Source organism: Buceros rhinoceros, unplaced genomic scaffold, assembly GCF_000710305.1.
Source record: "Buceros rhinoceros silvestris isolate BGI_N320 unplaced genomic scaffold, ASM71030v1 scaffold379, whole genome shotgun sequence".
Lineage (NCBI taxonomy): Eukaryota > Metazoa > Chordata > Aves > Bucerotiformes > Bucerotidae > Buceros > Buceros rhinoceros.
The window spans coordinates 24012-39850 of record NW_010429519.1 but is presented as its reverse complement, the minus strand read 5'-3'; the positions used below and the strand labels follow the sequence as shown (position 1 = coordinate 39850).

The 15839-nt window shown below is 39.9% G+C and overlaps 1 protein-coding gene across 1 annotated transcript in view; it reads left to right on the top strand.

Moving 5' to 3' along the window:
* Window positions 1–15839, top strand: part of SLC9A8 (solute carrier family 9, subfamily A (NHE8, cation proton antiporter 8), member 8) — a gene marked incomplete at its 5' end in the record, with an annotated part of 27491 nt that overhangs the window by 9616 nt on the left and 2036 nt on the right. The window contains 10 exons of the mRNA XM_010142647.1: window positions 2939–3022; window positions 3908–4009; window positions 4796–4830; window positions 5715–5858; window positions 7103–7241; window positions 9067–9172; window positions 10947–11063; window positions 12600–12682; window positions 14426–14537; window positions 14972–15192. Of these exons, the coding sequence (XP_010140949.1) occupies window positions 2939–3022; window positions 3908–4009; window positions 4796–4830; window positions 5715–5858; window positions 7103–7241; window positions 9067–9172; window positions 10947–11063; window positions 12600–12682; window positions 14426–14537; window positions 14972–15192 (1143 nt within the window). The remainder of the gene's footprint in view (window positions 1–2938; window positions 3023–3907; window positions 4010–4795; window positions 4831–5714; window positions 5859–7102; window positions 7242–9066; window positions 9173–10946; window positions 11064–12599; window positions 12683–14425; window positions 14538–14971; window positions 15193–15839) is intronic.

Below are 15839 nucleotides of genomic sequence, written 5' to 3'. Positions count from 1 at the left end.
CACTGTATTTTTTATCCTGAGTAATCCTTTTTACGGTACCAAGTCTGTTCCTATTAGATATATGGTAGAAAAAAGTTAAAGTAAAACATGTACAATTCAGTTATTTGTTCTGTGTACTCCCTGATGGTACGTAGTCCTCTTCCTCCTTTTGGAGTTAAGGGAAATGGCACGTTTCTGGGAAATTGCTTCTTGTGGAAAGACTGCCAAAACCAGTGTGCCTGAAGCAGCAGCTTTTTTCATGCTGGTTGAGACAATGGAAACATGATTTGAGCTTTATTTCCAGCAGAAAATGCAAGCAAAGCTTCTGTGCAGAAGGTTGACCTTGTCCTGATGCCCCGTTCTTTCTGGAGTTAGATATCAGGAAGAAAATGTCAATGGTGATAGCAAACAAATATAGGAATATGTGACCAGGGAGATTGTGGGAACCTCCATCCACAAAGACACTTAAAACTAGATTGATAAAGCCTTGAAGAGCTGAAGTTGCTCTGAGTTGGCCCTGCTTTAAGCAGAGGCTTGGCTCAGACACCTACAGAGGTCCCCTCCAACCTGAACTGGTGTGTGATGCTATGAGGTCGTACCTGTGAGTGTGTGGAGTTACAGAGGCTTCCCCAGGAAGGGAGAATCCTGGCACAAGTGTCTCCAAGAGGTGAAGTCAACCGTGAAGCAGGGGTTTTACCTCTTACAGTTTATCCACATCACCAAAGCAATGAACTCTTCAGTATTCCAGCTTTAATTTAAAATCTTGCAGCATGTAAATCATGATTTTGTTTCACAGGATCAAACAGTCTACAAGGATTAGATCAGTGAACTGATTGAAATCACAGTGATCTGAATTGCCAGTTTTAAACAGGATTTTATATTAGCAAGCCGAAAATCTTGGTCTCAGTAGCAAATTTTAATCCTGCCTTGCAGCTTAATATTTCTTTCTTTTTTGTCTCCTTAGTTGAAATACATTGAAATGCCTAGATTTTCAATCAGATGTGGCCTTTTAATTAGATATTATACTTCTGTTTTTTGAAAGCTAATCACTAATTCTGTGTACTTTCATTTGAGCAATTACATAGTTCAAGTCATGTTGTGATATTTTATTTTCACATATTTACTTATGAGGAACAGTGGGGAGTGCACTAGTTAGTGTTTTTTTCATTTCTGATTTGTGTCAGCTGGATTTGACTTAAAATTGAAAGTCAGTTAACAAGCCATAAAATCAGCATTTTAAAATAGCTTCTTACTGGTTAAATAAAATAATCTGAAGATCACCTACGTAGGAAGAAAAAAGAAAGCTTAAAGTATTCTGTGATTTGAGCACTGATTCTGTAAACACAGGAAATATTGATCATAACTAGTGAATTATATAGTTTATTTCTCATAAGCTTTGGTCCAATCTTGGGAGGCACCACGGACGCTGTGTCCAGTTGCTCGTGTTATCAGCCAAGGTAAAGGGTCACGGATATCCCATTATTATCTGCTGTATTACAGCGTCATCATTTCAGATGTGAAATGTTCTAATCAATAATTATGTACTTTATAAAATGGTTTAAATGGTTTTAAACCTTTCAAAATTTACTAGACAATTTTTGTTTATCTGATATGGAAGATAAAACAGAATATTTCACTGCAGGCTGTATCCGTGTACAAAGTGAATCTTGGATCATACTCCTAGCCTAAGAACTCTGTAATGTAATTTTTTGCAATCATGCCTTACAAAGACTTTGCTTACTAAGTCTTGGACGTGCTGGTGATTCTTGCTGGCCAGTGTGACCGATTACAGCACAAATGCAGTCCTTCTCACTATTCCTCGCTTCTCGTCCAGCTCTGCCTTTGGGGGCTGTTGAACAGTGTCACTAGTCCCGGTGAGGGGGTTTGTGCTAAAGCAGTTACTGTATTGACAGAAACTAGGTGGTGTTGCCATCGACAATTGTGCGTGCAGAACCATGGACCAGAGCATTTCAGTGTAAAGGAGGAGGTTTATTTTCTAAGTCACCCAAATCCTTTAAGATGATTATTGCTGGTACAGACAGGAATGAGCTTTCAAGAGATGAGTACTTCTCCTCTGAAAGCTGGTGTTTTACAGAACGGTGAATCAGCTGTTTAATCAGGATTCGAACAAATTAGTCTTTCCTTACGGAGGTAACAAGTTCTGCGGTGTTCGGAACTGTGGGGACCAGGAGGGAGCCTGGTGGGTGAAGAGAGAGGCACATTCAGCCGTGATTCATTGGGCTTCCGAGCGCCGTCTGCCAGCAGAAGAGAAGCCGGTGCCAGTTTGGGGGTCCAACTGCAGCCAGGTGATGAGACAGGCGACAGAGTAAAGTCACCACAAAATAAATTACTACCTCATGGTAGTTTTCATTTTTATCACTCTGATGGTAAAAGGAACCAACAGAACAGTACCATGAAATTACAGACATAAATGACATTTGCCAAGAAGAATCAAGCCTCAGGTTCAGTGGTCTATAGCTCGAGCCTGCTCACTTGCAGGCATGAAGATGCTGATCTGATTTCTTCTGTCAGGTGATGAGTTTTCTAGTCAAGCTGTACTTGGTCACTGTTAACCTAGACAAATCAGTGGCCAAAAGGTCTCTGCTCCTTGCCAGTCCTTACAGATTCTGAGACTGTGAGATAAAATGGAATACTTTTTGTGGAAATAGGAAGACTTTTCCTTTGCCGTAAATAACCTGTTTTCTGTGCAGCTTTTTTTGGAGACAGTAATTTAAAATATGTAACACCCAGATTAAATAGAATAGATTAAATAAAAGTATCAGCCCTGGACTAGTTTACTATTCTTCAGTCTTTTACTTTGTGATAGGAAGGGAGAAGGATTAGTGCCTTTTTCATTTTCCAACATTTTTTGAGTTTTTTAAATAATTTCCCTTTTGGAAGATTTGATATTTCAGTAATTATGCTATCCTTGCAATTACACTTCATTTTTGTTTTGCAGGAAGAAGAAATGTTTCGTCCAAATATGTTTTTTCTGCTTTTACTTCCACCTATTATATTTGAATCAGGATATTCATTGCACAAGGTTAGCCCCTGGCAAATGCTCGTTTTACGTGTTGAGGTTTTGGTTGAACACATTCTGCTTTTAGTTATCTTCATGAAGTTTAGAAAAATTGCATTAAATTCCATCATATTAATCATCAGGGAATTGAAAATGCAAAATTTAAGCCTCTTCAACCCAAAATGCAGGAGATGTAGCTGGTAGCTGTTAACTGAATGTTGGCAAGTGTTTCCTCGGTTGGAGAGGTTTCTTACCTCCTCAGAACTGGACAAGGGCTGATGTGAAGACGGCAGAATGGAAAGGAGTAGTATCAGGAGTGGGAGAGTTGGGGTCACTCCATAGCTGCGGAAGAGGGGAATGTTTACAAGGGGTTTCACCTGGGAGCCCGTGTTTCCAGGGACATTTCTCCCAGCACTGGTTCTGGCTGAAGTGGCTCTGGTCCTCCCTCCGTGCTGCTTTTGTTCTTGAGCTGTGCCGCAGGAGAGGGAGTGAGCAGTGGGCAATAGGAGTATCAGGAATTGGTACTGATACTGGAGATCTTTTTTGTACAAAATCACAACTTAAGCACCTGGGAAGCTTACAAGCCTTTTTCACGTGCCTTCTCTACAAGAGATGGAATCATTGACAGTTCCCTCAGGTGGGGAATGTGTCCAAGTGCTGAGGATTGGGTTGTTGTAAGGGTACCAGGCTGGCATCCTGTCCTGGGTAACAGAGGGACTCGCTGTTTTCTTTAAGAGCAGGCTCCTCAGGCAGATGATGTGGATGTACATCTGGGGTACCTGGATTCGAACTAATGAAGCTTTATTATCAGAAACCCAGTTGTGAATCAGAATCTAATTTAGATGCAAAGCCAAACATGAGTTTTTTCTCAGATGATTTTCATTAATTTACTTTATTACTCTGTTCCAGGGCAATTTTTTTCAGAACATTGGTTCCATCACTCTGTTTTCTGTATTTGGCACTGCAATATCCGCTTTCATCGTAGGAGGAGGAATTTATTTCCTGGGCCAGGTAAGAATAACTGCTTTGAAGCACTTAAGTTTATCCGGCTTGCTCTTTGAAAGTCCATTTTTCAAGAGCATAACAAACATAGTGGAAGTGGATTCCCAGGTCACAAGATCCAGTTCTCTGCTGTCACAGAGGCAATGCTATATAACCCCTTTCACAGGTGGAGAATGCTCCATGTTAAAAGCAATTAAGACTTGAGTTGAGTTTTACTTTATTTTTACTTTCTCAATCTTCCTATTGGAAGGCTGTCCAAAACCTGTATTCTCTAGAGCCATCTTCTGATTTCCAATATTAAACTTGTTCTTCTGTCAACTTTTTTTTCTCTGCTTTTAGTGTTTCCTCACTGATTAGATACAGGCATAGATAACTGTATTTTCTCTCAGACTTCATTCTGGTAGGCCAAACAATCCATACATTCCTCTTTGCCTCTCAGATTTCCATTCCTTTGAATGCCTGAGTCTACTCACCTGTATGTGTCCCAGTTTCATCTGGCCTTCCCTGATTTTGGGAAGAATTGTCAGAATTGTAGCAATAGTTCACTGTTGGAGGGCAGCGGTAGACTGGGTTACATCACTACTGTGGTTTTTTTCATGATAACAAACTTAGGATTTGATGAATAGTTTCATTTTTTAAACGGCAGAAAAACACAGTTGATTGTGATTTTTTTTTTTTTTTTTTTTTTTTTTTTTTCCTGTTTTTTTAAGCTGGTTTAATTTTAAAACTCAACAGAAAAACACAGTTGATTGTGATTTTTTTTTTTTTTTTTTTATCTTTTACCTGTTTTTTCAGGCTGATGTAATTTATAAACTCAACATGACAGACAGGTAAGCTCTTGGGGAAATGGTGTAGTACGTGAAACAAAGCATCCTTCAAGATAACTGTATATGGGAAACGCGCAGTAGCTGGCCAGCTCCTCCGGTTATTGTTTAGATGCTTAGCTGCAGCGTGGTGTGTGAAACTAATAAATGGATTGAACACTTGTAAACCCTATTCATTACACCCTTATTTCCAAATAGTATTTTGAAGTCAGTGATGTTTTCTAGACAGGAAAAATACTGGTTCTTTTAACCAACCTTTAAAGTATATAACTTTTGATTAGCTTGTATTATTAATATATGCAATAAGAGCATAACTTCTGTGTCCAAATCTTCTCTTGAAAGACAGAATGAGTTTTTCTGTAGCAATAACATAGATTTTTCAAGAACTTGGCAAAGGATCTAATTAGGTTTTTAGGAGTACACCACCCTACCATTAAGTAAAGTTCGTTCCCGGTTTATTTGGGATTTTTATTTATTTGTTTATTGTATAACAAATACAGCAGTATTCTGTTAAAATCCATAAATTGTGTGGCAAGCAAGAAACACGGTTTGGGCTGTGTCTGTAAAGTTGTCTGTTTCCCCATTCCTCTGATTTTTTCATGTTTAGTTGGAGCAAGACAGTGACACTGCTGTTGAGAGCTGGGAGATAGATATTTCTGGAACATCTCTTCCAGCTGAATAACAACCGTCCTCTTTGGTGTATCAGTAAATGAAAAACAAAAAGCTTCCCTTTTGTCACTTCCAAGTTCTTATGAATGGGAAAAGAGCATAACTTCTCTCTATGTAGGAACTGTAACACGTAACATCTTTGTTACTAGCTGTTCGTGTAAGTTTACCAGGTACCGATTTATCTTTCATTGAGTGTTCGTTCTTGTTTTGTGTTCTCCCAGTTTTGCATTCGGCTCTTTAATATCTGCTGTTGACCCTGTGGCTACTATTGCCATTTTCAATGCCCTCAATGTGGATCCTGTACTTAACATGTTGGTTTTTGGAGAAAGCATTCTCAATGATGCGGTCTCTATTGTCTTGACCAAGTAAGTGCATTTGAACTACGTGTGTTTATGGAACTGCAACTGCATTATGTTCTGTTAACCAGTTACTCAGATATACAGTAATTCTTCCATCTCCATTTGGAACAAATCACGTATTTCTGGTATGAAGCTGAATTTCGTATGCCCCTTTTTTGTTAAAAGCAATTCATGACGTAACCTGCACAGGCAGAAGACAATGAGTGGATGTCTTACTGCCACTGCCTCAGTGCCCCTTCTCATTGACCCCGGATAACTGAGTGCTTTCTAAGGCCATACGCTTACCAGCTCCTTTTTCCTGCCAACAGAAAACCAAGATGTGTCCTTTCAGGCTTGCACAGAAATATTTACCTTGCCCAGTAGCAGCTGTGTCTCCTGTATCATTGGCTTATACCCAGTGTCACATTTCAGTTGGCGGGGTCACATCAACAGCTGTGCAATAGCTTTATAGTTATGTTAGGGCTGTCACAGGGAAGAATAACATCCAATATCCTTGTCCTTTGCCCGTGATGATTCTTTGGGGCTGAAAGTAAAAAATAATTTTTTTTCTTTTTTTTTTTTCTGAAGTAAATAGGTGCAACTATGAGTGTAGAGAAGAAGCAGATGTACCAAGAAGGTACATTGCTTTTAATCCAGTCATGGTTCTTTTATGGAAGACCGTGAAGGCTAACAGCAGTCAGAAGGAACACTAGTTAGAATCCATGTCTTCTCTGCATGGAATTCTGTGAAAGACACTCCTGAAATTCAAAGGCATTTCTCTGCTTTCCTCCTAAGAGCTTCTTTGTTTTTCTTCAGTGACCTTCTTGTATCTCATTCACATCTAAATATTTGATGACAGGTCTTCCTGTTCATTTGTTCTTCTCTGAGGATCACATGAGCCATCTCTTTTCTTTCTCATGCTCTGAGTTTTTACCACTGCAAAACATGTTTTGCTTTTCAGAGACTGAAAATTGTTTTGTAATACTAGGCATTATCATAGCCTATTTACGCCATTCTGGGGATTCTTCAGAAGAGCAATGCTGGCTTTCCAGATTTTTAGCAGAATTAGGTTTCCCTTTGGGGATTACGCTAAGATTTGATGTAACATCTTTTGACGTTCCTCTTGTTATATATATATCACAGTAAAAGCCTTTTAAGAGTGGTAGCAAGAAATGGAAGTCTTTTTTGTTGTTGTTCTCAAAAGATGTTTGGTATTTTTGGATCCAGGCTTAGAATTTATAACCATTTCTTTTTATTTTAATTATATCTAGCACAGCAGAAGGTTTGACAAGAGAAAATATGTCAGATGTAAGTGGATGGCAAACCTTTCTACAGGCTCTGGGATACTTTCTTAAGATGTTCTTTGGCTCTGCAGCACTTGGCACACTTACTGGGCTTATTTCTGCATTAATATCCTTTTTTAATTTTGGTGATGTACATGTATAAATTGGTGAACCTCGGTATTCTAACAGTATTTTTCTTCCCCATCTTCTTCAGCATTTCTAAGGGGATATTTCTTATATTTTGTTGGCTGAGGATTTTCCCATGCTTATTTTATTTTTATGTTGGTGTGTATTAAAAAGTCGCATCAAATTTTAATGAACATTATTAAGGTCTGAAATGCTGTATAGTGGGTTATGTGCATTGGGGTGTTATAATATATGGTAATTATTTTGTAAAATCAAAATATATTAATTCCATTTCAATTCTGTTCCATTTTTACAAGCATATGGCTCCGTTTTTATATACATAAACCAGTTAATTAAAAGGAGGGGGGAAAAAAGCTGCTTTTCCCGAGGGCTTTTGAGTCAGACCAGCTCATTTGTCCCCACGTGTCATATTCAGGCAGCTGAACACAGATACTGTGCTATTTGGATTTACGTTGAGTTACGTTTTGCCTCTTCCACTTCCATGAATTGGTTGCTGAACAACCCAGAAGCTTCTCTGCTGAGATCAGGAAGGATGTTTGTTTTAAGTCAGACACCTTTGTTACTTCTCAGAGCTTGTTTTGTGTTAACACTGACTTCACTGGAGGTGATGTTTTGTGCGAGGCATGTACAGCAGTTGTTCGTGTCTTCTGGGACATACTGTTAACTCTTTCTTTGTAAATAACAAGAACCTGGTGTTTGGTTAAATATAGACATATTTCCTCTCTTGGTTCTTTAGCCTGATTCCATGAACTTTTAAATTATTCCGTACATCCTAACAAAAGAGGAAGACAGATGTTCAACACTTTTTTCACTGGTATCTAAATGATACAAAGAGAAAAGCAGCTTATTTGCCCTATTACAGTTACTCGTGCCTCAAAGTATTGGATTTGCCCAAAACATGCAAAACTGCGATGCAGCAAAGGACACCTCTTATTAGTTGCCAGCAGATAAATATAGCTGAAGGTTGCTGCTGGTTCATGATCCAGGAGAAATGTGAATTTCCACATCACAGGCATCTAATCCTCTGAAGTTTAACAAAGGTGGTAGGTGGGGTATTCCAAGCGTTGAGGCAATGATGGGATCGAAGGGATATTCCTCGTTGTTAATATTACTGCAGATCTGTCATGCCCATTTGAAGGTATCTAGAAGTCTAGTGACTGACAGAGCAGATTCTTGCGTGCTTGGTGTGGCAGATAACCGTGTCTGAGGCAAAATCTACCTGTACTCGGCAGCCGTGCTGCAGAAGGTGCAAAGCAGAACTTGTGGCCCTTGACAAACGTCCACATTTATGACTACAAATGTCAAGTGAGTTTTAAATATCTTGGGTATCAAAAGGACATTATTGTTGTTAAAACATAAATGAGAACTATTTTATTTTTAATTTGCTGTTTCATAGCTCTCCCCTATTTTTAGTAAAGCCTTTACTATTTAATGATTCTGCGTAGATTTTCTGCAGTAGTTTGGAGCAGAGATTTCAGAGGCTGAATGGCTAGGGAAATGGCCCTTCTATATCCCAACACACGATTTGGCATGTGGCTATCAGTATTGTACAGGTACGTCAGCAGCAGATCTTTTCTGCCTCTAGGTCTGTCCGTTCTGATGGACTTTAACCAGCAATAGCTTCTGTAAGGAACACTTGTCCTAAGAAATTCCTCATCTTTCCATAGCTGAGTCAAAGGCCAACACGTAGACTATTTGGCAGATAAATACATTAAGCATAATCATTGTTTTGTAATGGATGACACAGATTTAAATTTTTCTTTGATTTTTTTAATTTACTTTTTCCATAACGTTTCCTTGTGTACGTGCTAAAGCACATTGATTTAAGGAAGACACCCTCCCTAGAGTTTGGGATGATGATTATCTTCGCTTACCTTCCTTATGGACTTGCAGAAGGTATCTCACTCTCAGGTGAGTAGCAAAATGAGTACGTGCAAGTTGCTTTGATAAATTTGGAAAGTAGGTATTATTTGTGACTTAGAGGGCCTCTGGTTTTTTTATGTGTTTTCTCATTTAACCCGTGCTCTTACTTTTAACTTTGTCTTACTTTAAAGAAACACTTAGTCTCTATTTCATGTTTTAAAGTATAGAAAGGTAATTGCAGTTTTCATGAGCATTAGAGAGCCAACATAAATTCTAGTATTCTCCCCGGTGACAAGTTTGTGAGGACTAGTGGCAGGACTAGTTGTCTTGTAAATGAGCTGCAGGTATGGAATCAGACTTCCTGAAAATGTACGTGTGAGATAATGCGAATATTTTGGCATGGATCTGTAGCAATGTATCAGCATACCTTCTCTGATGTCAGGGGAGTGGTGTATTTTTTATATGTGTGAAGGTGTGGCGTATAATCACAGTAGTTACACAGTCAAGATGTATAATCCTAATGCAAACATGCCCACTTGCATCCAGAACTACTCTGTATATATGTATAGGCCAACTTATGTGTAGGAGAATTAAATTACATGAAACCTGAGCAAGCAGGTTTGTATGTTATAATATTTGTACTGCTATAAAAACAAGTTTTGCCTTGTGAGAAGATTATCCTGGAGGGTCTCAGCATGTGGCTTTTCTATTTCTAGTTTATATTGCTTATTAATACAAAATCATACTGAAAATATTACCGAATTGCAGTGCCATTGTGTTAGATTTCTGTGTTGCTGTGCAATGAACAAGAACTTACTGTAAGGTTCCTCGTTAGTTACTCGCAGGATGATAGAGGTTCTTTGTCAGTTTATTTGTAAAGACAACCTCCCTAAATTGCTCAGGTGCCTTCAACAATGGCTTCTCGAGAAACACAAACTTTGAATGACCTCAGTCAGGTCACCTCTGTGTTTCAAACAAAAGATTCTTTTGTTTGTACCTCAGCTATTCTGATCCTTCCAGTTGTGTTCATCAGGGCCACTCCTCGGCACGTAGCTCCAGCCAAATACTTCCCTTGTTTTGGGCAAAGCAGTCATACTCCCACACCTCACCCTGTCCTCTCGAGATCTGCACTGCAGTTGATTTCTTCTGCGTTATATTGTCAGGTTTGGTCAGTTATTTCCTCACAAGGAGTACTGTAGTTCTTCTTCAAGTGGATTGCTAATTTTTTTCACAGCTGTAACCATTATCTCAAGTGACACCCTTTGCAGGAGCCGTGGAAGTGCTTAAAACTTCCTGTAAGATACCCAGCTCCCTGTGAACAGTGAACAGCTGACAGGGGCTGCAACATGTCTTGAACAGTTAGCGAAACAGGCTGAAATTCAGATTCTTGCCATAAGTAACCAAGAACTGGGGAGCAAGGTGGAAAAAGTCCTTAACACAGATGAAAGAGTTGTGAAATACAGTGAAATCTATGATATCAGCTGCTGTACCTCTGTCCAAGCTGTGCATGTTGTTACGGCAGCTGAACTCTGTAGTGGAAAATTTGGTGGCCTTTCCCGTAGCTGATAGCTGAGGTTAGTCTCTGTAGTAAATTATAGCAGACAGTTTAGTGACCCTTGCTGCTGGAGGCAAGGGACTTTCGGCACAGTAGCATTCCTTGCAGACCTTGTGTGGACCAGTGGAAAGAGACCAGTATGCAGAGCAGTGGTAGGAGAAGCCCCACTTGTTGCTTCATAAGCTTTTGCCTTAGTAAGGGCTATAAACACAAATATTTGCAGAGTGTGAGGTATTGTTCTGTTGACTGTTGCATTTTTATCTACAGGTATCATGGCAATCCTCTTCTCTGGCATCGTGATGTCTCATTATACACACCATAACTTGTCTCCAGTTACACAGATTTTAATGCAGCAGACACTGAGAACTGTTGCTTTCATGTGTGGTAGGTGCTACCTGTTATTAATACCTAATATTAATAATTCTAAATTTTTTTCCCCTGAAATGGTGATTCTGATGGTAGCGGCAGAGCTGTGAATTGTCTTCCAGCCATTTGTGTGTCAGTGGTACATGCCTTTAAGAGAAGAATTCCTAATAGTGGAGGCTGGAAGGCAGTCAAAAGTCACCTTTCCTGCCAAACTGGATAAAACACACAGTAAATCTTTCTCTCCCATCCTGCAGGCTCCTGCTAAGATTTGCCACAAGACTGATAACTGAGTAGACATCTCTGAGGTCTATATTCACGGGTGTAGTTTCAGTTGTAGGAGATGGATTTTTAGCAGTATTCTTTCAAATGGTTTTGTGTATAAAAAGCTACTTGCAGAAACAACAGCTTCACAAACTGAGAAGTTGTTTTTGGAAGTAGTGCTACAGGCAGCTCAGAGTCCCCTCGCCTCTCCATTTCCTGTTACAAGCCCAACTTCTGAAGAAATGACACACTTCTGTATTACAAACACATCCCTGGGATTTCGGGGGCAGTGTGGATGTGTTCCGGATTGTTTGCAGGGAGGTGCATTTGGAACACGATCAGGGAGGGGTCTTGCTGCAAACTAAACTTAACCACTCATTACCTGAGCACCAGTCGCCCACCAGGATTTGTGTTAATCTATTAAAAATATTTAATATTTAAAAATATTAAAAATGCAAGAAAAGCACCTGTTCATTCCAGTCACTCTAAAGGAGTTATTTAGGATACTGTGCAATTTTGTACGTGTTTGCGCAGGTTTTGAACATGCAAATGTAAGTAGCCAGTCCCCAAAGTGTGACCAAACAGTCTTGTGCTGCAGTAACTCAGATATTGCTACTGTCTGTCCGACACCATCCTGTTTTTAACCAGCTTTACGATAAGGAACCTACCTTTCCTAGGGCAGCAGTGGACCAACAGAACATCGTGACTCCGTGGTTCTCTGATGGGCATGGGTTGGTGCTGTGGAAACAAAATGTTTGGATTACTGTAGTGATGGTACGATTTCAGATTTGCAGACTTCACTTCTACAGCTTATTAGACCATCAAGGGTTGTTTGATCATACAGTGTAGTGGTTTATTACAAAGAAAGCCATGAACTGCTGCTGTTTGTAAGATTTCAATGCTTGGTAACTGTGTTCCACTTGCAATATACCAGATTTTGCCTGACATTTCAGTTTTATATAGGAGCTGATTCAAAGCTACAGTAGTCACTCCTGCAGCTTGTCCTATATTCCTCAAGTAAAAAACTCCTCGGTCTTTAAAACAAGGTTTTACTAGCTTCATTCACGCTCATTAGTAATGCACAGTTGGAAAAAGCCTCCCCTCCCAACTAAGGTGCTGTCCACTGGCAGCGAGCGCGGAAGAATCTGGTCTTCTGCATAATGGCATTTGTGCCTGCTTTGTGCATTCAAAACTCAGGATATATTTTTTATGTACCACGTGTAGTAACTTACAATAGGAGTAGAAAAGATTTTTATAGAATCATTTGTTTAAGATGTGATTTCTCTTTTTCAGAAACGTGTGTTTTTGCATTTCTTGGCCTGTCAATTTTTAGTTTTCCTCACAAGTTTGAAATGTCCTTTGTCATCTGGTGCATAGTAGGTATTTACTTTCTTCCATACTTGTTTAGATGCGGTTTGGTATTGGGGAGGGGGGAGACACCTTAAACTTAAAATCTTTTCAAATAGCTGTTAAGTTTTATAGTTGTTTATGAAAATAATTTTATATTTTTATATATTGCCCAAAGTGAATTCTCACTAATAGCATGAAATTATTCTTGTTCTCAGCACTTTGGAGGACAAATACATGAGCCTTCTTTAAGGAATTCCAGTTTGCCATTATTTTGAAGCTCTTCTGTAGAATATTATTAAAAACAAGGAAAAGAACCTTGCTTGTTTTGACCCTATTAGATTTATTAAAAGAATTTTCAAAAGACGTGGAGATTATTAAACACGCTACTTTATTCTAGAAGTTATTTTACCAAAACCAGTCTAGACTTTTTACCTATCTTTAGCTCGCATGAACAATGTGTGAGAATGGGCAGTTTACAGAGGCTGCAGTGCAAACTCCTGTCGGACTCTGCTCCCTTTCATCACGAGCGCTTCTGAGCCTTTCCCTCAGGTATCGCTGGGGTTTGTTTACGTGAACCGGTTTAGTCCGTACACTTCTTTGCTCTGAGCTCACCGCCAGAGGAAGTCCTTACTCAAACCGCCTCCAGCGCGTATTCATTCTTTGACTCCATTCCTAGTCCTTTTTCTTTAGTTCTGTATTTCAGCGTAGCTTTATGTAGCAGCACTTGGAACTATGTTTCACGTGGGGGTTACCGACCTTTGTTGCTATTGTAATTGTTTAATACAGACACGAAAAGTATGTTTTCATTTGCAGAGTCAAAAGAGGGAACTGTGAGTCCATTTCCAGTCCCGTACAACAACGTACACTAGCACATTTTAGTCTGTGATTCAAGGGGAGAACTGTTATCTACAGCTGACAGATAGCGCTATCAGCTCAGCGTGGGGAGCTGCTCTCGCTGCATGGCACCCAACTTCCTTATCTAATATGTATGTAAGGTGTGACACTTCCTCCTGGGTGGCATTGCCCTCACAGGTGTAATGCAAGTTGTGTAAATTTGGGGTGATTCATAAAGGAAAACAGCACAGCCCTTCAAGATCCTGCTGACTAATTCTAGGATATTTACCTTACCACGGTCTCTGTGGTGGAGCTGGAAAGCAGTGCCATGGTGGAAACCTTTGCTTTTCTCAGTTGAAGTTTTCACTGTATTGGGCAATTGCCATTAAATCAATAGTACTTCGCCCCCTCACCTCAGAATGTGGTTTCAGTGCATGGTTTATTTTATGCCCGTGTCCAGGGAGGTGTTGAGGATCCAGATTACATGGTATTTGTTTGACTTCTGTCTGTTTTCTCTGGGGACCTAGTCTGTGGGGAGACAATAAAATGATCTCACTGCCTCTTAGCTGCTGCGCCAAGGGAGTGATTAAAGGGGCTGAACTGACTGAACTGAGGAGAAGTTGTACCCAAAGTAATTCTTGGTCTCCCTGGAACGCCTCTTGGGTTTCGTTTATTTATTATAAGTAAGGTAGTGTCTGGTCTCTGTCAGTGACGAGTCTGGTTTAGTTTCAGTTAAGCAGACAAAACATTTAAAAAGCTGAATTCCACACAGACCTATGCCGAGAGCCTTCTCGATGTCAGTTCAGCAGCACACTAACTTGTACGACTTGTGAGAGACGAGCGCGTTCTCCTTCCCCCGTACGAACCAGATGCAGCTGGGACCCGTGCGAATGTAGCACATCAAATGGTCTCCTGCTTTTCTTTCTGTTTTTCAGGTACTTGTTCTGTTTGGTAGAGCAGTGAATATTTTCCCACTTTCCTACCTACTCAACTTCTTCCGTGATCATAAAATCACCCCCAAAATGATGTTTATCATGTGGTTTAGCGGTAAGTTAAAGCTCAAAGAACCAGAAAAAATGTTTTATCTTTTTCATTATGTGAGTACTCTGGGAAATAGTGTTTTTTCTTCTGTGGAGCAAAGCTCAACTGAACATTTGCACTGTTCTCAAACCCAAGGGCAATAGATAACGTTCTGTTTCCCCTTTGTGCTAGAGGATTGTGCAGTGACGATCCCCAAGCTTTTCTGCAAAGAGTCTACTTTTCATTCTAGCAACTTTTCAAGTCTAGCAACTTCACAGCTTGAACAACAGGATCTGAAGAGCTCAGATTCATTTCGGGGTGGTAACCAAATGATAGATAAATGGACATGGTACAGCATTGTAAAAATCATTTAAAGATGGAGAATTCCTGTTGAGTTATCGGGGTGTGAGGAGCGTTGTCCCGTTGACTCACTCTTCGCTGGTTTATTATTCTCTTACAAGGTTTACGTGGGGCAATTCCCTATGCCCTCAGCCTCCATTTGGGCTTGGAACCAATAGAGAAGCGACAGCTCATTGGGACAACAACAATCATCATAGTGCTCTTCACGATTTTGCTGCTGGGAGGAGGAACCATGCCCCTCATCCGACTCATTGACATCGAGGACTCCAAAGCGCGCAAGAGGAACAAGAAGGACATTAATCTTAGCAAGACGGAAAAGATGGTTTGTTGCGTTTTTTGTTCAGAGGATCACTGTTTTGGTTTGGGGTTTTAATTTTTACATTTTCCAAGACTAGCATGTTACTTCTAGCTGAAAAGTAAAATAAAAGCGATGGAAAAAATCAAGGTGGTAGGAAAAAACCCAACAATATAATTTTAAAATATCCCGAAGACAGAGCTTGGTTATTGTTTACACAAAATAACTGTTTGGACAAAGGGAGGAGAGATAGTCTCTTAACTCAGTCTAATTATAAATTGATCCTTACAATTAAAGTAACCCCTGCAAAAGCATAAAGCAGATGATACAGGATTGAGTCATATACAGAGGGAAAGTAGCTGGTACAGTGTGAGTCATGAATTAATCATGAAAGGCAGATGGAAATTATTCTGAAAAAGTCAAAGCAAAGGCCATGAGAAGGTGGTAACAACAGCACCCCTCTGACTGGTTTTTTTTTTTTTAAAAGCAGTTTCTAGCTAATCAAGAGCACTGAAGAAAACCACCATCCAGTCTGAAACCTCACGTGCAGAAGGCTGGAGTATGTGAAGTATCCCAGAGCGTATGCCTGGGATAAACACAGGGGATTGTTCTGCAGGATCTGAAGAACAGCTCCCCTTGGCAGGAGGTTTCAAAAAGCTTGCAGTTTTCAGCAC